Source organism: Syzygium oleosum, unplaced genomic scaffold (assembly GCF_021117445.2).
Source record: "Syzygium oleosum isolate NSW1041296 unplaced genomic scaffold, Sole_v2.1 Sole_v2.02, whole genome shotgun sequence".
In the NCBI taxonomy this organism is placed as follows: Eukaryota; Viridiplantae; Streptophyta; class Magnoliopsida; order Myrtales; family Myrtaceae; genus Syzygium; species Syzygium oleosum.
This window is the reverse complement of record NW_026607486.1, coordinates 16,406,359-16,429,197: the sequence shown is the minus strand read 5'-3', so window position 1 is coordinate 16,429,197 and position 22,839 is coordinate 16,406,359. Positions and strand designations below refer to the sequence as shown.

General features: G+C 42.5%; 1 protein-coding gene and 1 pseudogene across 3 annotated transcripts; both read right to left on the bottom strand.

Moving 5' to 3' along the window:
* Positions 1-3,323: 3,323 nt before the first annotated feature.
* Positions 3,324-21,800, bottom strand: LOC115671155 (ABC transporter G family member 21). 3 transcript variants are annotated; one of them, XM_056308463.1, is made up of 7 exons: positions 21,381-21,800; positions 20,467-21,265; positions 19,119-19,316; positions 18,828-19,006; positions 16,780-18,509; positions 16,069-16,331; positions 3,324-3,510 (listed from the first exon to the last, which is right to left on the bottom strand). In XM_056308463.1, the coding sequence occupies exons 1-5, from the start codon at positions 21,591-21,593 to the stop codon at positions 17,859-17,861; spliced, it is 2,040 nt and encodes a 679-aa protein (XP_056164438.1). In that variant the 5' UTR covers positions 21,594-21,800; the 3' UTR covers positions 3,324-3,510; positions 16,069-16,331; positions 16,780-17,858. The 3 variants fall into 3 exon arrangements, with proteins under 3 accessions (XP_056164438.1, XP_056164436.1, XP_056164437.1); XM_056308461.1 differs by lacking the exon at positions 3,324-3,510 and adding an exon at positions 15,772-15,960; XM_056308462.1 differs by lacking the exon at positions 3,324-3,510 and adding an exon at positions 15,772-15,960 and having other exon boundaries at positions 16,069-16,327.
* On the bottom strand, positions 4,930-14,535 carry LOC130137321 (aspartyl protease family protein At5g10770-like; annotated as a pseudogene).
* Positions 21,801-22,839: the final 1,039 nt, after the last annotated feature.

Genomic DNA, 22,839 nt, shown 5'->3' with positions numbered 1-22,839 from the left:
AATCTGATCCGACCCGGCGTTGACCTCGGCCGACGCACCGGGATTCGGTCGAACCGACCCGAACTCATGACCCGCGGAGAGGGGCGCCGACGGCCGACCACCGACCGCCGCCGACCCAGCCGCCGCCCCCAAATCGCCCGACTAGGACCGCCCGCCGTGCCACTCACCCGAACCGTCGGACCATCGTTCGCCGGCGGCGATGGAACAAAACCAGCCTGGTTGAGGCACTTCGTCGAACGCCCGGCGAGCGTGTGGAAAAGCGGGGGATTCCGACCTCCTCCCGGCGATCCGGCCGACTCCGGCCGCTTGGGTTCACCTCCGACGACAACTAGGAGTCGGGACCGACGACGGTATGGGCCGGATTCGCGCGAAACGGCCGGCGCGAGTCCCGGCCCGACCATGCCAAAAAACAAGGGAAAACAGAGGAGCTTCTCGACCGGGGCTCACCGGTCGACGGCGCGTCTGGGTGGCCTTTCGGCCGCTCCGTGGCGACGGCGATGCTGCTGTTTCTCCTTCTTGCTCCGACGAACACTCGGTTTGCTCTCTCTCTCTCTCTCTCTCTCTCTCTCTCTCTCTCTCTCTCTCTCTCTCTCTCTCTCTCTCTCTCTCTCTCTATCTCTCTCTGTTCTCTCTCTCCGTTTCTCTCCAAAAATGGCTGACCGACTCCTCTCCGCCTTCTCTCGTGTCGCTACACAGGCCGGCTCGGCGGTGGGGATGGATGGGCAAGCCGAGTCGCGGTGGCCGCCGGAAGCTCCCTTTCTCTCTCGACTCACACTCTCACGCTCTCGTTTTTTTTTTTTCCAAAATGGCCGACCCCCTCTCTCTTTCTCTTCTCGTCTTTCATAGCCGACGACGACGAGTCCGGGCCCGGCCGCGTCGGCGTGACGATGGCCCGCACCGCCTACGCCACCCCACGACTTTCGTGGCTATGGCAGCCGTGCAGCGGTGGGGGCGTTCAATGCAGACAGAGAGGAGAAGGAGAGAGAGAGAGAGAGAGAAAGAGAGAGACCGGAACGGAGGAGAAGGGACTGCCTTAATGGTCGGCCCCTCGTGGCGTTCGCCCCGGCCCCGCTCCGCCTGGATGGGGATCTGGCGGCCGCACTCACTTGCTTACGTCGCCTCTGCGCCGGCGCAGGAGAACAGGGGAAGGAAGGAGAGCGACGGCTTGGCGAAGGGGAAGAAGGAAGGGAGCCGGCCGGCCGGGCCCACTCGAGCGGAAGAAAAGAAAAGAAAGAGAAAGTGGGCCGAGCCCACGCTGGAAAGGAAGAAAAACGAAAAAAGAAAGGGCCGGTCGGCCCACTACCCACCCGCCCGACTCGAATTTTTTTTTTTTTTGAAATTCTAATAGACCCTATTAATACAAATGTGCCTAAATTCTATATGCAATGCATTTAAATAAAAATATTTTTTTGTTTTAGGAATTAAAGAAAATTAATTCCTAAATTTTGTGTGATTAATTTTGGGCAAATCAAAAATAGGTGTCAACACGCCGGTTCGGCACGGCCGCGCGTGGCCTTCACACGCTGCCGCGCCCACGGCGCGTGTCGGCGCGTGCGGCCTCGTCCTGTGACGTGCCGCCCATCAATCTTCTCATCTCGATGATTAGATTCCGAATATGTAATAAAATTTTACATTCATCGGACAAAAAATTCCAAAAATGGGTAAAAACCTCTCGGATATGATGAAAACGGTCCTAATCCGCATGTTTCGGTTCTAATCTATGGCAGGCTCTGATACCACATGTTGGCAACGAAAATGGCACGCCCAGGATTGCCATAATCAGAAACCGAAACTCGTTAATGGAGAAATTATCGATTCGCATACCTGGTTTGGAATCCATCGAACTTGATGCGGAATTTGCGATGGTTTCCGAACACAAACTCAAGTGCTTCTCCCTATACCTTTCGTTAGAACACTGACCTAATGAGATTGCCACTCACGAGAAGAAAGTTCTCTCTAGATCTGTATATGAGTTAAATTGTACATCATCAGGTTAGGGAAGAAACTTGAGCGCTATTCTGAGAGTCTTCTACCACGGGCCCTCTCATTCTTGGCGCGGGCCGTACTCGGCCACACCAATCGCCCCATATTAGACTTATTAAGAACCCATATATTTTACATTTATTAGACCAAACTAATTCAGTTAATTTCAATTAATGAAGCCCACATTATAAAATTCTTACACTTTCCACCAAAAAAAAAAAAACAAACAAAAGACAGCCAAGCAAACGTAGGAGAGATGCAACGGAAGTTTGCGCTTGACTTGAGTCCCAAGTTTCACGCGTAGAACTTCTGGTCGCAGGTCATCGCCGTGTGAAGCTCATCTTGTCCGCTGCTGGGGACCCAACCCCAAATACCCCACACGCTACTCGATAAGCCAGCGCAAAAGGTTGGTCCGTTGGCTTGGAACCTTCACAAGTCACACTTTTAAGTGTGACCGTTCCTAGTTATTCGCCATGAGAAGCCGCCGTCGCCACGTTAACTCACTGGTGCAATAATTGCTGCTCCTCATTTTACATGTACTAATCTTATGTATTTGCACAGAAGAATCTTGGAGAATTAGTTCATTAGGTTTTTTTTCATCCGCCTGAATAACATATTCTGGACGAAGATTAGAACATGTTTAGAAGATAGAAAGGAGCGTGGCTTGAATGACAACACTATTTTGGTTTACAGCCCCTTCGAATTTGGGTAGGATCGGGCACTCTGTTCAGTAGGAAGAACTCGTATTATACGGACAAAACGTATAAGAATCTTTTATCTGTGGCCTTTCCTTTTGTCTCGGCTTTGGAACGAGAAAGCAAATTTGGACTCGGCGCGCTACATCGCGATCAATGAGCTTGATGGATTGTCTTCAACCCAATGCCTTCAAAGATTTTTCCTCTACGTATTCCAATTGCAAGGAGAACGTCTTTGTCAAAAAGCTTTGTTTCTTCCAACGAAAGAGGTGGAAGCTCGTTGAGTAGTTTCCTTGTTCACATTACTGAGATTGATTTTTTTCTCTACTTTCTTTTCTCGTGAAGCAAATCCACAGAAAAATACAGATCATGGGTTTGTCTGCTTCTGCCTCCAAGTGAAACTTGCACGAAACTTTTCTTTGTGCACGCGGTTTGCGGTTCAATTATATGTCCAGTGAGCCATCACAGTTGCTGTTTATTGCAATCCTTTGACATTCGTCAGTGAACACCTCATGTTGGAACCCAGAATCCTGCTCATTCCATTAAGGTTATGGATTGATGGTTTAGTCACTCGTGGATGTTCCTGCCGAATTTCTACTGAAAGGGTACGCTAGCTACTGCAGAAAGAAAATGGCCCGTTGCATGCTACTAAGTTGTCGAGTTCAATTGTTATTTCCAACAAGCCATATCACAATATGAAACATAGAAAACCAACGATCACGCCGTTGCAACATGTGGTTCACACAACATAAAAAGCAAAAACATCAACTTAATTCTTCATTGTGTTCTTGCAAAAGGATCAGTACTTCGCTGCTGCTTTTCCTCCTTTCCCCTGTATACCACAATGGACAAAAATATCTTGGAGACTTAGCTCATCAGCTATCTTGGACACGGTAAGAACCGAATCGACCAATGGACAAACATAAGCACAGTCACTGCAGCTATCTTAATCTTGTAAAATACATAGATCATGCGAATCTGTGCTGCGCGTAAGAAAACAATGTACAAAATAGAAAGAGGGAATGTTACTCGTTCATCCAAAAGATCATAAAAGTTAGCAAATTCGACGGATTTGTTATAAAAACAACCCTTGCTCACTAAAGTCAGCAAGTTTGAAATTTCTTGAACTGGGCATTGCCGTGTTGAAGCTTAATTTGTCCATTGCTGGGGACCCAACCGGTCAACCCCAAAGACACCACACGCAACTCGATAACTTGATATTATATAATGCTCTCTGGCTCTGGTTCTAGACATCCTTACAATTACCAAGATTAAGGAAGGACCAGAAATGGCTAACAAGTCCGTTTCTCTTGTGATCATCTTCTTCTGCATTCTCCTTGGCTCGCACTGTCTTCCCTCAAGGTCGTCGGCCGCTCGTATCCTCGCAGGTGATTCTCCAACCGGCACATTTGTCTCTCTCTCAATTACTTCATTTCGTGTTCTCTATTCTCAATCCGGTTAGAGAACGGATCATACTCTCATCATGTATATATACGTTAGATAGTACATGACGAATCCCTTCTTTGATTTTTTTTTTTTTTTATTTTTGCAGATGATGATCACAACAAAATTGGGGTGGGCGGGAGCACGCCGAAGCGAGACGGCTCGTGGAACGGCAATAGCTCACCTTCGGGCAACATCCTGTTGTCTCCGCCAACCTCGCTCACTCACATTAGCATGGCTCCCCCTATGACCGTTGTCGCGACCTCTAATGGTACTAATAGTCACCAAAAACCTAGGCAGCGTCCCTGATGGTTAATTCTTGGCCTTCTGGTAATTTGCTGCCCTTCACACAGCAGTAACCACGAAGGAGGAAGAGAAGATCGTTTTTCATCTTCATTGAATCGTTTCGCTCAGTATTAATTGGTCATTGATGTAATTCTTCGAATGATGGAAGAACACCAGAATCTATTGCATACAAACATATTTATTGTAACATACGGATAATCTCATTTATTGTAATAAATCACATCGCTGAATTGTTCTTTGCCCTTTCCATTTGGGATCCATGTTGCCCTCCGTCCTACATTGTCGAGAAATTCAAACCTTTAGCCTCGTCTTCGCCCCGCCCGCCATTACCAGTTATCACCAGGTTGCTTGCCCGGTGGCTCTGTTTAAAAAGCTTGCCATGTTCGCAAATGCGGTGATGAAGCATCTTTCTTATAAAGCGCATCCAGTGACGCGGATTACAATCTCAGGACTTGAGAAGCCAATTCAATAAATCAAACTTTAATTATCTTCGTGATGAGACCACAGTTTACATTTGAATTGAACAAGAAGATCTCCGTGTTCAAGACTGATAAGCCATTGTGTGGTCTAGTCCAGGTCACTAAATTGCATTGTGACATGCTACAACAATTTCACACCTCATGACGCAAGGAACAATTTATATTCAAAAATCAAAAAAAAGAAAACGATTGCAATAGTTTCCTTCATCAATTGTAGCCTCTCAATTGCGCCACAACCGCCATTCCCGAAGTCAACCTTGTTATCTTGAATGTTGTAAAGTATGTTTAGGTTCTGCTGCTGCACGCTGCCGATAATGACCAAGTCTGGCCTTCTCCAGTTTGGCGCGAAGGCCAAGCAAACTTGCGCATCACTCTCTCGCCAAACTACGGCAGACGGGTCCAAGCTAAGCTTGGTTTTCTCAAATTGTAGACCATCTTCGGCATGCTCACATTCTTCTGACCCTGAAGATCATAACAAGTGTCCAATAGTTTCGATAGGTTATGTGCGACGGGAAAGTTCGACATGTACTTGACGAATTCCGCACGAACAGCCGAATAAACTGGGGGTGGCAACCGAGTGATGGTAGTCCCGGAGTCTATGATGGTCCGAGGAGGTGTAGATTGCTGTGACTGTGAAGAGAAGCTAAATTTCTTATTCCCAAAGGCAACACCTACTAGGTTGACAAAATAAAAAGATGGGATACTTTGGTCACTTATGAGAGGTGTGTAGTTGTCTGTTTGGCAATGACTAAGAGCTTCAGACCCAAGAAGTAAGTACCCATTTGAGCTCTCACGGCTAGGGATGGTTACTATGTCCGAGATTTTCTTTTCCTTTTCTATCGGTCGGAGCCACCGATGGGGCTCTAGAGGAGATGGCGGAGGTGGAGGCGGCCGCGTGGTTCGTCCGACAAATGGGGAGAAGTCTTTGCAGGAGGGAAGAGAGATAGGCCTTCCTTCTCTAAAAATTTTTTTAAGGGAAAGAGGAAGATGACGGAAAAGTAAAGGGAGAGAGAGAGAGAGAGAGAGGTAGGGGTGAGCAAGATGGACCGTCCAAATCGGACCGGACAGATCGGTTCGGTCTGGTTCTTGGTTCCTAAAAGTGGAATTGGTTTCCGGGCGATCCGGTTCCCGGTTCTAGGGTGGGAACCGGACCAACCAGACCAGATCGATAAATATATATTTTTCCAATTTGTTCATATATATTTATTTACTTTTTAAATTTTTTTTAAAAAAATAAAAAGCCTAATCTAATTTTCTAAATTCTATCTTACCTTTATCAATAAGTGATTGATCTCATTAGAACCGGTCCATGGTCCCATTGGAACCGGTCCATGGTCCATGGTTACCTTTATCATAGTAACCATCCCTAACCGAATATGAAATTCAGGAACATGTACTCCGGAGTGAGGGTGAGCAGATCTCGGACATAGTAACCATCGGAATATGATCCGTTTGCATAGTCGATCGAGTAGGTGCATTTTGATGCGGAGCATGGTGGGTTTGAGGACGTAGTAGACTTGGACGGCTCAAACAATGCATCTTGCTGAGGATAGCAACTAGGACAAGGTTTACATTGGGTCCATGTAGTGTCGCTGCCCGTGTCGAAGATTAGGGTCAGGTCGACTTTCGGGGTCCCGAGGCCAATTATGACCACGAACTCGCCAGCTCTGGGAGTGCCATGAATCGGCAGCTGGGCGTTTTCACCTTGATTCCCAGTGGTCAGCAGTTGAGATTGTCCTAGGATGTTCATGGAACGGACCCACGCTTGGTCTTGGAGAAAAATGATCCTGGAATCGCAGGATTGATGGTTCACGGCCAGCGACAAACAGGGCCCTGCCTATGTGCCAGTGTCAATCCATGTCCCTGTTGGAGGATGAAACAAATATTATTATTTAAGGACTTTTTTGTCTTTTCTATTAATTTTGCTTTTAGGTTAAAAGCTGCACTTTATATATCAGCTATTGATAGAAGCTAGCCGTCAAGCACTGAGAAGAAAATAGAGAGAAAAAAAAAAGAGAGAAGAAAAAGTGAGTTTTTTCTTTGTGAGTGTTCTCAATCTCTTTGTGTATCATTGTATTCATACTTTCTTTGAAGTCTAGTGGATTCGCAGAGTGCCTCTGCGCGGAGACGAAGCCCAGGTTTGGGTGAACTTCAATAACAAATTCTTTGGTGTGTTTTTTCGATTCTGTTCTTTTATTATTATATTTTGCTAGTAAGGATCGTTTGCTTGGGTTATTTTTTTGGAATTGGTTTACGATTCCCAACAACTGGTATCAAAGCCAGGTTGGTTAATCGAGAACATCGAGGGTTTTTTGGTGACGTTTGATTGAAAGCAAACGATATGGCAGAAGATAAAATTAGGATCGATAAGTTCGACGGGCAGGATTTCGGATGGTAGAAACTCGAAATTGAGGACTATCTTTATCAGAAAGATCTATATGCACCACTTGAGGGTTGGAAACTTGAACTCGCGGAAGTGGATCCAACAGCAGAATCAAGATGGAAAATTTTTGATCGAAAGGCATTAGGTGCAATTCATCTAGGATTGACGAAAAAGATATGGTATCACATCGCGAAAGCAACAACTGCAAAAGAAGTCATGGATATTCTTACGAATATATATGAGAAGCCATCCACATCAAATCAGGTATTTTTGCTGAAGAAGTTGGTTAATATGAAGTTATCTTATAGAGGTTCCGTGGCAGAGCATATGAATAGTTTCACGTAAGTCACAGGTCAGTTGGAATCCGCAGGCATAAATCTGGATATGAAGCTTCAAGCTTTATTATTTTTATGTTCTCTTCCGGAAAGCTACAATACCGCAGTGCAAGGATGATTTGACTCTGGATGATGTTGTGAGTAGCATCATGGATGAAGAGATGCGAAGGAAAGTTTCAAGTGGTGTTGACACCTAAATTTTGACACATCATTCAGTAATTCATTGCATAAAAAAAATTAGGGATCGATATCGGCCCCTAGATAAAAAAAAATTAGTTAAATTGCATATAGATGTTAGGATCATTTGCATTAGTAGTTAGGCTCATATAATTGCATTTGCATTGGAACAGTGATGGACGGACTTAAATGGTTCTGAGCTTAATTTATGCTAACTGGACTAAGCCCATAGTGTGAGAAAATTCAATCCAACTCATAAGTATTATAAAAGCTAAAACTTTCCCATTTGATAATTGAACAATTAATCTTGATTATTATTCAAATCTTAAAAGATAATTATTCGATTTGATTTGATATTATCAAGATTCTAAAAGATAATAAAAGTTTCATATCAGTAAAGTGTATCTCTTAAAATTTAAAATTTGGAATTTTAATCTTAAACTAGTACTATATAAAGGGACGTCCATTCACGTTTGGAGGAGGCCACAGAGAGTAGAACACAAGGCCACAGAGTAGAACACACAGCCACAGCGTCACACATTGAATATACGGCCACAATTCCGAGAGAGCACCTTACAGAGAAAAAAAAATTGTGATCAGTGGGTGGCTTCTTGACAATAGAGAAGACACTGTCACAATTGAGAAGAGAGAGAGAGGGGAAGAATCTAGTCTCTTACTGCAGGTCAACGAAGGCCACAAGCGAAGACTCCCTTTCTCGGACTTCGTTGCCGAAAGTCACAGCCCCCATCACAACATTCCAGCAACTCCAGCCACTTTGGTGTGTCATAGCCGCAAAGCTGCTGTCCAGATGCGCCACGAGCCTGACGTTCACCGTTAAGTTCCAGCAACTTCCGCGAGCGGTCCCAGCAAACTTACCAGTCCCGACGAAATCCTGCTGGTCACTGTTGCGTTACTCCGTTTCTTCACCAAATTTAGACTCTGCTTTGTAGGTCTTACGGAACCGCCACACCACCGCGCCACCGTGAGCTTTGACCGAGACACCACTAAGTCGATCCACCGCTAGTAGCCGCAAGTCCCACAACCACCGTCGTTTGCAAGTCTCTACAAGCCAGGCCATCGAATCAAGCCGAGCACCGCACACCGCCGGCCATCTTCCGAGTCTCATCTACATGCCATGATCCGGTCCGATTCCAATAAGATTACGCGCGTCCAAATTAGGTAACGATCTTATCCGATTTGATATAAGTTATTTAATTGCTTAATCCGGATAGATTTTGTTATCTAATTGATTTGATTGATATATTAGGCATTATCCAATTAGGGCTATTGATTGAGTCGATATAATTACTAATTTGATCCGTAAAGAATCGGATCATTTTTTTAATTAATTCGACTTAATATTTGGGTAATTGATGTGCCTAAAGATTGCGGTAATCTCTAATTTAATCCGCGAGAGTTGGGTTAGTTTTTAGATTATCGTAATCTTTGATTTGAGATTTTCGTGGATTACGCATGCGGATTTGGTGAGTATTATCTTGCGATGAGTGCTTATCCTTTGCTTGATTGTTTCCATAAAAGAAAATACCAAAAATATCTTAGAATAGATTATATTCTTATCTTAGATTTAATCACTTGTTTAAATTAAGACATTTATTTATGACGAATTTTAATAAAAATACCAAAAATATCATATGCATGTCATATAGTTTGCATGTCAGGAAATCGCATGTCATGTAGATTAGACTTCATTTCAAGATGAAATAAAATCCCAAAAATATTTGATTGTTTTGGTGTGACTAATTTATTTACTTTCTTGCAATTTGCTTGCTTTGTTATTTGAGTGATAATTGCATTGAATGCGCACCTGCATGATCACCTCTTGCATGTCAGTGGATAAGTTAAAATCAATTCAAGTTGCCTGCAAAATATTTTTATGAAAATAAAAGAGAAAAGGTACCGAAATGGCGTTAGAGTAATCTAGTGTAACCAAGTCCCCAAACTCATAATCTCTGGTTCGTAGGAGTAAAATAAATCTCACAATACTTTACTTGGGTTTCTTCTACCCACCAAAAATAGATTAGTAGCGACTCCTAAATGAAAATGATTTGCATGTTAAAAACTTGAACCAAGTCGCGAAGTGGTATGGGCTTGGGAGAGCCCGAGTTAGATTTAAAGTTAGTAATCCATTAACTGAACCCTTAGGTGGTGTCACCCAAGGGTAGGTCGCGACAAGTGGAAATCATTTTTCGCCATCTACATCTTCCACGGCACTAGCAGTGGAGAACCGTGGTAGAAGTAAAAGCAGAGGAAAATTCAGTGGGCGTGGCAGGTCACAATCAAGGGCAAAGAGAGAGGTTACAAAATATGAGTGTTGGTTTTGTCACCAGACTGGACATTGGAGGTTTCAGTGTGAAGCTTACAAAAAGAAGCAGCGGGATGAGAATCAAGGAGCTAATGTGGTTAGCGATGAACCTTCGCTAGAGAACTTATGTTTATCTGTAGGGTATGACTTAACGACAGACAAGTGGTTTATTGATTCCAGTGCTTCTTTCCATTGGATCTTGCACAGAGACATATTTGTTGATTTTGCCAATGGAGATTTTGGGCAAGTGGTTGTGGGAAATGGCCACATGTGTCCGATTGTTGGAAAAGGAACTGTGATTGTGAACGTCTAGTTTTGCGTGAAACTAGACATATCCCAGAATTAAAAAAAAAATCCGATCTCAACTAGTAAACTTGACCAAGAAGGTTTGGTAACAACTTTTGAATGCGGAGAGTGGAAGATAACCTCAGGGGTAAGAGTAGTGGCAAAAGGAAAGCATACGGGTACACTTCACCTTCTCCAGGGAGACAATATCAGTGATATGGTTGCGACTACTGTGGCTATAGGTAATTTGTCTACTCTTTGGCGTTATCGATTGGGACATCTTGATGAAAAGGATGTAAAGCAGTTATACTCTAGAAAATTACTTCCAGGTTTGCAAAAAGTTAAGTTGGATTTATGTGAGAGTTGCATTTATGAAAAACAAAAGGCAGTCAGTTTTCAATTGAATGGGCGATAGAATAAAGGTAAAAAATTAGAGTTGGTTCATACGGATGTATTGGGACCAGCTCAGGAACTCTCTTATGGTGGTAAGAGATATTTTGTCACATTCATTGATGATGCGACAAGGAAGACTTGGTTCTATGCTCTCAGAGAAAAATCAGAAGTATTCGAGATGTTCAAAATGTGGAAAGCCATGATAGAAAAAGAGATAGGTTATCATATTAAAGCTCTAAAGTCTGATAATTGTGGTGAATACACGAGAAAGGAATTTGCAGAATACTTGAGCCGAGAAGACATACATGGGTTGAAGACTATTCCTAGAACTCCTCAAGAAAACGATGTAGCTGAGAGGATGAACAGGACTATTTTGGAGTGCACAAAATGCATGAGGCTACACGCGGGTCTTCCACTACACTTATGGGCTGCTATAGTTGATGCAGCTGTTTGTCTTATTAACAGGAGTCCATCTAGTGCGTTGGATGGAGAAATACCGCAAGAGCAGTGGTCTGGTAAAAAGATTGATTATTCATATTTAAAAGTTTTTTGTTGTATTGCATATGCTCTGATTGATAGGGAGGATAGGAAGAAGCTTGATGCTAAATCCCAAAAGTGTGTCTTTATCGGATATGGTGGCGATGAGTATGACTATAGACTTTGGGATTATGAGAATAACAAAGTCATCCACAGTCGGAATGTGGTATTCCATGAAGAAAAGATGTAGAAGTATTATCAAACAGAGTATGAGAAGGCAGTAGAACCAGAATATGTTGAGATGGACACAATACCTGTGAAAATAGTTCCAACGAATCAAAATGCCCCTGAAGGGGTTATCAATGAACAGGCAATTCAAGAAGAACGCGGTGATCCAGAACAGGCTAACGACCCTGAAGCACCTGTCTTGAGGAGGTCTACACGCGTGAGAAAGCCAAAGGTAATTTTTGATCCATTAGCTAATATTGTTCTGAGACATGTCTTATATACAGATTCGGGAAAACTGGAGACTTGTAATGAGGCAAAGAAAGACACATCTCACATGCAATGGGAGCGTGCTATGAAAGACGAGATGAACTCGTTACTTCAGAACAAAACTTGGGAGTTGACCGAGTTGCCCATAGGTAAAAAGGCATTGTTAAATAAGTGGCTGTACAGAATAAAAAATGAAGTTGATGGTAGTATCAGATACAAAGCGAGACTTGTGGTAAAGGGCTTTCTCAAAAAGAAGGAATCGACTACTCCAAGATATTTTCACCAGTAGTAAAGATGACATCAATCAGAGTTTTGCTGAGTATAGTTGCGGTGGAGGATCTTCATCTCGAGCAATTGGATGTGAAAACGGCGTTTTTACATGGGGACCTAGATGAAGAGTTATACATGGCGCAACCTAAAGGTTTTGAGATCGAAGGTAAAGAGCACATGGTATGTTGCTTGAAGAAAAGCTTGTATGGCTTGAAGCAAGCTCAACGGCAATAGTATTTAAAGTTTGATGGTTTCAGGGAAGAAAAAGGATTTGCACACTGTGAAGCTGATCATTGTGTTTATTTTCGCAATTATAGCGATGGTGATATTGTATGTCTCTCTTTATATGTGGATGACATGCTGGTGGCTAGTTCCAATATGAAGAGAATTGCAAAAGTGAAGAAAATGTTGGCATCGCAGTTTGCTATGAAAGACTTGGGAGTAAAGAGCACATGGTATGTCGCTTGAAGAAAAGCTTGTATGGCTTGAAGTAAGCTCCGCGGCAATAGTATTTAAAGTTTGATGGTTTCAGGGAAGAAAAAGGATTTGCACACTGTGAAGCTGATCATTGTGTTTATTTTCGCAAGTATAGCGATGGTGATATTGTATGTCTCTCTTTATATGTGGATGACATGCTGGTGGCTAGTTCCAATATGAAGAGAATTGCAAAAGTGAAGAAGATGTTGGCATCGCAGTTTGCTATGAAAGACTTGGGAGAGGCCAAGAATATCTTAGGCATGAAAATCATCAGAGACAGGAAAAATAATAAATTATGGTTGTCGCAAGAAGACTATGTGAAGAAGGTGTTAAAGAGATTTAACATGGATAAGGCAAAACCGGTTGCGACTCCTCTAGCGAGTCACTTCAAACTTTCTAAGGATATGTGTCCCAGTACTAAGGCTTTGAAAGATGAGATGGCAACAGTCCCATATGCATCAGCAGTGGGAAGTTTAATGTATGCCATGGTAAGCACGAGACCAAACATTGCACAAGCAGTGGGAGTTATGAGTCGATATTTGCAGAACCTAAGCAAAGAGCATTGGAATGTAGTAAAATGGATATTGAGATATCTAGCATGTACATCAAATTACTCTCTTTGTTATGGAGGGACATATCTAGAATTGCAGGGTTATGTAGATGCAGATCACTCGGGTGATCGAGATAGCGGTAAGAGTACCACTGGATATGTCTTTATAGTTGCAGGTACAGCAGTGAGTTGGGTGTCTCAACTACAGAAAGTAATGGCTCTATCAACGACAGAAGCAAAGTACGTGGCGATCACGAAAGCCTCAAAAGAAATCGTGTAGTTACAAGATTACATGGAGGAGTTACATCGAAAGCAGCCAATGAGCACACTGTGGAGTGATAGTCAAAGTGCAGTACACTTAGCAAAGAATGCAGCTTATCACTCAAGGACAAGACATATCAAGAAGCGTTATCATTTCATCAGGTCAGCATTGAAAGATAATGAGTTAATGTTACAGAAGATTAATGACTCGAAGAATCTAGCTGATATGTTTACCAAGGTAGTCAACATAGAGAAACTTATTTTCTGTACTACTATCATTGGTATTACTCCATGTTAATTGATGAGGAGTATTGCAGAAGCACGAGTTCTAGTTACTAGCTTTTGAAGTAGATCGATGCAAAGTTGCTTGGTGCATCGGGTGTATTTATCTTCAAGTGAGAGATGGTTTGAGGATGAAGCCAAATATTATTATTTAAGGGCTTTTTTGTCTTTTCTAATAATTTTGGGCTTTTAGGTTAAAAGCTACACTTTATATATCAGCTATTGATAAAAGCTAGCTGTCAAGCGCTGAGAAGAAAATAGAGAGAAAAGAAAAGAGAGAAGAAAAAGTGAGTTTTTTTTTTGTAAGTGTTCTCAATCTCTTTGTACTCCGATCTTGAGAAAAGATCATCATTGTATTCTTACTTTCTTCGAAGTCTAGTGGATTCACAGAGTGCCTTTGCGCAAAGACGTAGCCCAGGTTTGGGTGAACTTCGATAATAAATTCTCTAGTATGTTCTTTCGATTATGTTCTTTTATTATTATATTCTGCTAATGAGAATCTTTTGCTTGGGTTATTTTTTTGGAATTGGTGTACGATTCCCAACAGTCCCTTTGCTTGATCTGCAATCAATCCGAATCATTATATCAATTATACTTATAGTGTGTTGAATCTGGAGACCATGTCTGTCATCATCATTCAATAATATGCAGTTAGCAACGTCGAAACATGACCCAGAGTAACAAACATAGAAAAGGAGACCTTTGCAAGTAGTTTCCGGCATCAGCGACTTCATTTCGACAACATAATTGTCATGCTGTTCACGATTCACCATTTGGCTTCCCCACGCACATCTCTTCTGAACTTCTTGACAAGAAAAAAGCAGGACGAGGAGAAGAAGACGAAGATGGAAAAAAGTGCAATTGGCCATGGATGGACCGTGATTTGCTCGAGAACTCAGAGGGGACTCGAGTATTTATGAATTGACATATGAAATGGAAGGCCAGACAAGAATGGTCAAAATAAGCCAGTGCAAAAGGGGGTCCGTTGACTTGGAACCTTCACAAGTCACACTTTTAAGTGTGACTGTTCCTAGTCATTCGCCATGAGAAGCCGCCGTCAGCAAGCCGTTCTGAAGACAGATTCGGACAGTTTTAGTCACTGGTGCAATAATTGCTGCTCCTCATTTTAGATGTACTAATCTTATGTATTTGCACAGAAAAATCTTGGAGAATTAGTTCATCAGGTTTCATTTGCCTGAATAACATATATTCTCGACGAGGATGTGTACATCTTTAGTAGATAGAAAGGAGCGTGGCTTGAATAACAACACAATTTTGGTTTATGGCCCCTTGGAATTTGGGTAGGATCGGGTACTCTATTCCGTAGGAAGAACTCGTATTGTACGGACAAAACGTATAATAATCTTTTATATCTGTGACCTTTCCTTTTGTCTCGGCTTTCAAATGAGAAAGCAAATTTGAACTCGGTGCTCTACATCGCGATCAATGTGCTTGATGGATTGTCTTCAACCCAATGCCTTGTAAGGCCCCATTTGGTTCAACTTTGGAGGAATGCTTTTGGCAAAATGCAAAGGCCTTTGGGCTAAAAGATTTTTCGAAATGCAAGTAGTATTTGGTAAGTGTATTTTAAAATCACATTTGAAAGCAACTTTGACCTAAATATCGTTTGGTAAAAACCATATTTTGTAAAGGAATTTTGATGATATTTATAAAAATAAAAATGAAAAGGTGGAGCTCAGCCACCGACCACCGCCGCCGGCGGTAGAAGCTCGTTGATTAGTTTCCAATTGCAAGGAGAACAACTTCTTTGTCAAAAAGCTTTGCTTCTTCCAACGGAAGAGGTAGAAGCTCGTTGAGTAGTTTCCTAATTCACATTACTGAGATTGATTTTTTCTCTACTTTCTTTTCTCGCGAAGCAAATCCACAGAAAAATATAGATCATGGGTTTCTCTGCTTCTGCCTCCAAGTGAAACTTGCACGAAACTTTTCTTCGTTGCGATTTGCAGTTCAATTGTAGGTCCCGTGAGCCATCACAGTCGCTGTTTATTACAATCCTTTGATATTCGTGTTGGAGCCCAGTGTCCTGCTCATTCCATTAAGGTTATGGACTGATGGTTTAGTCACTCGTAGATGTTCCTGCCGAATTTCTACTGAAAGGGTATGCTAGCTACTGCAGAAAGATAATGGCTCGTTGCATACTAATAAGTTGTCGAGTTCAATTGTTATTTCCAACAAGCCATATCACAATATGAAACACAGAAAACCACCGATCACGCCGTCACAACACGTGGTTCACGCAACATAAAAAGCAAAAACATCAACTTAATTCTTCATAGTGTTCTTGCAAAAGGATCAGTGCTTCGCTGCTGCTTTTCCTCCTTTCCCCTGTATACCACAATCGAAACAACATATTGTTAAATATCGTCGTCAGAGAAACTCTTGTTCTTAGACAGTGAAAAAGGACTGTCAAAAGAATTTTAACGCTCGAAGTACCTTCTTCTTAGGTTCTTGAGGCTTTGGTGAAGCCTTCTTCGAACCAGATGACTTGGAAGAGCTCTTGGAAGAGCTCTTCGACGGTCCATCTACCTTGGCCGGCTCCTTCTTTACCTGCCCGAAAAGTTGAGTGCCCACTGTTTTCTCAGCCTTCACTGATGCCATCGTCTTCGAAACTACTGGCACTGAACTACGCAGTTTTCTTTTGTTAATGCTTCTCTTGTTGCCAAGCGGAGGCACATAACCTCCTTTATATACACTTACTTGAACAACAGTAGAATAGGCAGCCATCAAGAAGTGGAATTAGAATCATAGCAAATCACCAACAGAATGTTGAACTTTTAAGGGAATAGGAATAACCAATCTCGACAGCATAATTAGGCTATAGCATCGGATGCTTTGCTACCATCACTCCCTGATGATCTTAATGCAACAAATGCATATTTTAGTGCTGAATGCATATACTTCAACATCTAAATCTATTATGAATCGATACTGTAAAGATTTTTTTGCCCTCAAAACTAGTTTCTGAGAGTATCTGCCGATATAATGTAAAGAGAGGACAGAGCATAACAAAACAATACGCAAAGTGAGCATCCATGTGAAATGAACTCAGAGTCCGGCCCATTCTGGAAATCAGGAATATTATGTACTATTCCCTTTTGGAGCAACGGGTTTGAACAAGGTGATGAGTCACAAGCTAAAAATTACCGGTAGGTGTCACCGATATGGATTGATTTTTGAAGCTCAAACCGTATATGATGTCCTTGAATGGAGCGGAATGTAGCGCAAAAGCTACCAACTGTTGAGATACTACTTGGAGGTGACTACCTCGTCGGAATCAATGTGAACATTGCCCCTGGAGGAAAATACAACAGCGTTGTCCTCTTTCTCGTACAAACTAGAAAATAAGGTGAGATAAGAATTGCTAGCAACTAGGATGGAAAGAAAATCGATAAGAAAACCCACATCAAGAACATGTCAATGCAAAGAAAGAAAAACTTTCCCCAATACCATGTTCATTGTTAAGAGAATCCAATCCAAATATTAACTATTAAGTAAAGGTTTCACAGATAACAAATTCAAAGTAGACATGTAGATGGACGATCTGCGACAAAGACCATGGCTTTTACCAAAACCATTGGTTGCTCAGTGAAGGAGCACTTGTTATCCGTAGGCTCAGGGTTGCATCAGATGCTTTGCTTAAGCATCATTGGGATGCTTATTCCAGCAAAACTGGTGAACACGTGATACATGAACCATTGCATTACAGATTACACGTAGGAATAAAATGATAACACTGTATTAAGGTCGACTGGGGCCAAGCGAGTCACCTGAGCCCATGTGATCTCTCTGCACCCACCTCAAGTAACAACAGTCAATATCTGGCTTTGGAAATGATCCTAAGGGGGGCAACATCCAACAGAGTCTTGAGTTTGAAACTTTTCCAAAATGGATATCTTGAGATGATTTTTTTATGCAAAATCAATCTATCTCCCTCACCCGCGCAATGTGGATACGGGACTAGGATTGAATCAGTTGCGAATCAATCATCATGGTTGTAAAATAGCAAAAACAGAGAACTCAAACGTTTAGAGAATGATATATGCTTTAAACCCTTATAATCAAATTTACAATTATCATATTCAACCTATGGCAACTTCAATCATAAGACGGTCAATATCGGTCTATCACCTTCGATCGTCAGATATAATATGATCTTTATCAATAATCCTGTAGCTTAATTAACAAATACACCTGTAAAACAATAATCCTCTGTTACCGCCCGGTTAGTGTGGTTGACTAACCCTCAGTGCTATATAGGCCAAAAGTCGATAGCCCACCAACATCACGGTCAAAGCTGCCACGTCCCACCACAAATGATCAAGCCCCAAGCAACTAATCGCCGGAAAATCCATGACTCTGCATAGCCTCCCAGCTCCACAATCATACACTTCGTTCAAGGAGTACTGCACTCCCACAAGCAGTTTATAGCAGTAATGACTGAAAGAAACGTACTTCAACCAGGCAATAAAGCTCGGGATGTGCTGTATGTAGTACCCACCCACAAGTAAGAATATGAGCATCGTGACTGAAGCCAGCGTCGTGCCTTGCTTCGCGTCCATTAGGATCGCCCCGAGAGCCAACCCAAGCCCCTGCGACACGAGCACGTTGAAGAGGATTATCAAGAGCGTCAGCACGAAGGTCCCTAGCGATGGCTTGAGGCCGCCCATCCAGTAGGTGACCGTCACAAAGATAGTGGGGAGCACGAGCTCCATTGGGAGATCTCCAGCGATCCGAGCAAAATAGTAGGACGAGAGACGGTACATGCCCGATGACCGCTCCTTTATGAGTATGGGCCGCTCTAGAGGGAATGCGAAGATCGCGTTGAATAGAGGAAAGAATCCCCAAAAGATGGAGAAAAAGAAGAGTAGCCCAACCTGTTCATTAACAAACCAAGATTAAGGATCAGTAACAGGGCTTTCAAAGTTTAGAAAGAAAATCTTAACTAGCTACAACTAAAGCAACCCTACATGTTCACTTTAGGGGAGAGATTTCACTCTGATCAATTCGACAATATTCTAATTTTCATACTGCAAGATTGGAAATCTAATGACCAACTGCTCTTTGGAAATTAGACGGTACACAATCTGTCATAAAATCCGGTCATGATGACACAGGAGGAGCATCCTAGTAGCAATAAGAAGTCACTCCTTGAAATTCCTAAAAGAGAATGATCTTGCAAGACGGAGAACTACCTGATCCTGTATATGTGAAGTGTCAGATTTCCACCAAAGCAGACCTGAGAGAACGGAGACCGACATGACCTGGAAGATCCTTAAACCCGAATACGACTCATGCTTCCTTTCCCGTAAACCTCGACTGAGCAGCACCCTGAATTGCTCCCACCAGGATGTCGTCCAGAAGCCCTCATTCCCTGCGTTGCAAAGCAGAATAATTGAGTTCTACTAGTTTCATTAGGCTGCTTCATGTTTCCTCAGTTTTTTCCGGATAAACAGATCATCTATTATATCGGTGATGTGACTTACTTCTGAGAGATGACGTTTTCCTTGACGGATGTGTATCTTGGTCTCGAGAATGTTGGTGAATTTCTGCCTTCAATGCAGGATACAAGTTCTTTTTGTATGATGATATGAGAGACTGTTTGATGGAGTTCTGCTCGTCGGGATACTCCAATTTGCTGTGAAATTCCTGCTGATCATCATGCCTCAAATCTGGCTTAATACCTACATTTGTGAAACAAATTCATTGCTTGAAGGCTTAACAACATCTAAAAAGGAGCCAAGTAACCTTTCAGAGTGCCAAAAAGATAGTAGAACATATGGTTGACCAGCTCAGCTTATTATTATTCTATGCCTAAATCTAGATAATAATCAGATAATAAAAGCACAACGAAAACCACATACATTGTTCCATCACATATCAATGTAGACAGTTAAGTCAATTGGGTTGCAGGATATAATTTGCAGTAAAATAAACGTCTAATTCAGTGAACAGCTACATAATTTCTGCACCTTATCAGAAACTCGCACTCTGGCTCGAGACAAGTCAAACAAGTATGGTTCTATTTCGGGGAAAAAATTATGTGCAACAATCAGATGCCCTCCACTGCAGAAGCATTTAGATATGTTTGCTATTTGCTTGTTCAGTCCATCGCGGCCTTTTTATGATGGAGGCAAATGCTTGATCAGTAAGGACTCAAAAGTCGATCATCCCAAGCAATTCAACCGGCTTTACTGTCTAAACTAATACTCAACATGCTTGAGATAATAACACCGGACCGAGCAATTCCACGTTGTAAGGCTCCATATGCTGCGGGTGGGCAAAACTAGAACTTTTTCTATATTAGTAATGCTTATGCTTTCGCTCATTTGATTTCTTGATATCTGCTATGCGACCTTGACAAATAATCATGCTTAATTTTTTCTTTTTACTTGAAGGCATCCTCCAGGTTTATAGTTAAGTCTAATAATGTGACCGAAGAAGAAAACAATATTCTAATACACTATTGAGGGTACGCAAGAAACATGTTAGTATAGACCCAAGAGGAGGGCCCTCCAGGTTTATGAAGGCTACTTTTCACCTTCACTAGATTTGGGTTTGAGACACTGTTCCTCCTTACATTAAGTAATTAAAATAGAAAGAAAAAACGAAAAAAAAAAGAGGACATTAACTAAATAAAACATCAATGAAGTATGAAAGAAGCTAGCAAGAATATTACACGCGTTCATCCCCAAATCATACCTCTTTAAGTTTTCTAAAAGCTTGTATTTTTAGATAGGAAAAAAACTTAACATGCACGCTTATCCCCTAAAGACATACAACGCAATGCAACAGTAAATGAAATCTTCAACAGAAAAGGACACGAACACATACCATTAGCAAGATCAAGCAGGAAATCGGCCGGATTGACGAAGTCGAACCCAGGCGAATACCCAAGCGACCCAAAGTACTCCATGACCCGGCCTGCGCTGCCACTGTAGATCAGGCACCCTTCCGTCAGCACGATCACCTTGTCAAACATTCGGTACAACCTGCTCGAAGGCTGGTGGATGGTGGTCACCACGGTACGCCCGCCCCGGGCCAGCGCCCGCAGCTGGGCCACAATCCGCTGGGCTGTGGTTGAGTCGAGGCCCGAGGTGGGCTCATCCAGAAGCAGGAGGCTGGGGTTCACCAGCAGCTCAAGCCCGATGCTGACCCGCTTGCGCTCGCCACCCGACACACCACGGACCAGCGGCCCACCCACGACATTGGTCCGGCACCTCGCCAGGCCCAACTCCGCTATGATCATCTCAGCCTGCTCGGCCTTCTCTTGGCGGGTGAGCTCTTTGGGCAGCCTCAGCAGGGCGGCAAAGGTCAGCGTCTCGAGGACGGTCAAGTGGGGGTACAAAACGTCATCCTGTGAGACGAAGCCGATCTTGCGCTTGACCGAGCTCGAGAATGGGTGGCCGTTGAAGGTTATGGCGCCGGTGACCTTCCCAGGCAGCCGGCCAGCAAGAGCTGTCAGGAGGGTGGTCTTGCCACTCCCAGAGGGCCCAAGCATCGCGAGCAGCTCCCCTGGCCGGGCCATGCCAGTGACACCATTCAGGACGTTCCGGGTCAGTTTGGGCTCGTTCTTGGCGCAACAGTTGCTCCTGTTGGTCTGAAGCTTGATGTTGTAGCCAACGTCTTCAAACTGCAAAGACGTTTACGAGGCTAAATATATTTTCTTTATCGTTTCTCTCGATTTTGGTTGCAAAACTTTTGAGAGTACGTTATCCTTGAGTGCAACCATTCACAGAGAGAGTTACCTTGAGAGTGACGGGATATAGTGACCGGCGGAGGAACGAGAATTTGACAGGAGCGGGAGGTTCGTCGGCATCGGGGGGCGAGGCACACGGGGATGGGCTCACATTGCTTGAGGGGAAGGCGGGCTCAGCGTGGACCGAGACGTTGTTTTCATTGCGGCTCGGGATGACGACGACCGCGAGGTTGGTTTCTTGCTGAGGAGGCATTTGCATCATTTCAGGCAAATGAAGAAGAAGAAGAGAAAGAGAATGGTGGAGTCGAAGAAGTTCAAAGAAGGAAAAAAAACACAAATGTTCTGAATGGCTTTGAAGCTATGAGAGAGAGAGAGAGAGAGAGAGAGAGAGAGAGAGAGAGAGAGAGAGAGAGAGTCACATGCAAGAAGTGGGTGATGTGAGATTGAAAAGTGAAGGAAGGCACGAGAAGCAGAAATATGGGTTGGGGTCATGATTCTATATAAAGCCTTTGAGCTTCTACCACTGTGACAATACTCAAATCAACCCCCAAACAAAAAATGTCAATTATAATGACTTTATAGTCTCTTTCCATAAAAGTACACAAGGAGAGAAATTTGTAGTGAATAAGTTATCCAAACCATTGTTCTCGGTTCCAAATTTTGTCCATTACATAATACTTTTAAGGAAAAAAGCCACAAAAAACTCAAATTATGCCCATCCTGAACTTTTTTTTTATGACATCAAAAACGTCAAATTATGTCAATTATGATACTTTTTTTGTGATATCAAAAACCTCAATTATTTATGCCAACTGTGACACATTTACCCTAAATTTAATCTTGTGACATAAAAAACCCCAAATCTATACCTATATGACACATTTACCCTCCGCAAAGTTCCGTTAGATGATTTTTCAGCCAAAACGATATTGTTTTTATTTCACTTAAGCCACGTGGGCGCCTTGTCAACACGGTTTACTTTCTGGCGTCCATGTAAACAGATTTTTAACGGTTTTCAATGACAAAACTTTGACAGAGGATAAATGTGTCTCACAAGTACAAGTTTGGAATTTTTTGTGTCATGAAAAAAAGTTTACAGTAAATGTGTCATAGTGGGCATAGTTTAGGGATTTTGGTGACTTTTACCCTACTTTTAATATATCCTGGTAAATCATGTACATTATGTTGGGAGCACTTAACAGAAAAGCCAACTAAGATATATCAGCTACTCCAAATCATATATATTCCCCATGTGAGATTTTGTGAAACTACTACCAAAGAGTCTTGAGTTTAAATATTTCTAGACCATTTATTTGCCTTCTCAAAGTCTAACTTACACATGAGAGAGAGTATTAGAGTTTTTAAATATTAAAATACATGTTCATATGCTACGCATTCATTTGAGAATTTGTGAGACCACTACCAAAATAGGAGATCGTGAGTTCAAATCTTTCCAGACCCTTTATTTGCCTCCTCAAAATCTAGCTTAAACATGAGAGAGAGTATTA

What these genes read in the sequence shown, in the direction of transcription:
- LOC115671155 (XM_056308463.1), bottom strand. Translation starts at nt 21,593, where the DNA reads ATGATGCAAATGCCTCCTCAGCAAGAAACCAACCTCGCGGTCGTCGTC. An exon ending in TATATCCCGTCACTCTCAAG is followed by an intron (nt 21,266 to 21,380) that starts GTAACTCTCTCT and finishes ACGTCTTTGCAG; the next exon opens with TTTGAAGACGTTGGCTACAA. An exon ending in CTTCACATATACAGGATCAG is followed by an intron (nt 18,510 to 18,827) that starts GTAGTTCTCCGT and finishes GTTAATGAACAG; the next exon opens with GTTGGGCTACTCTTCTTTTT.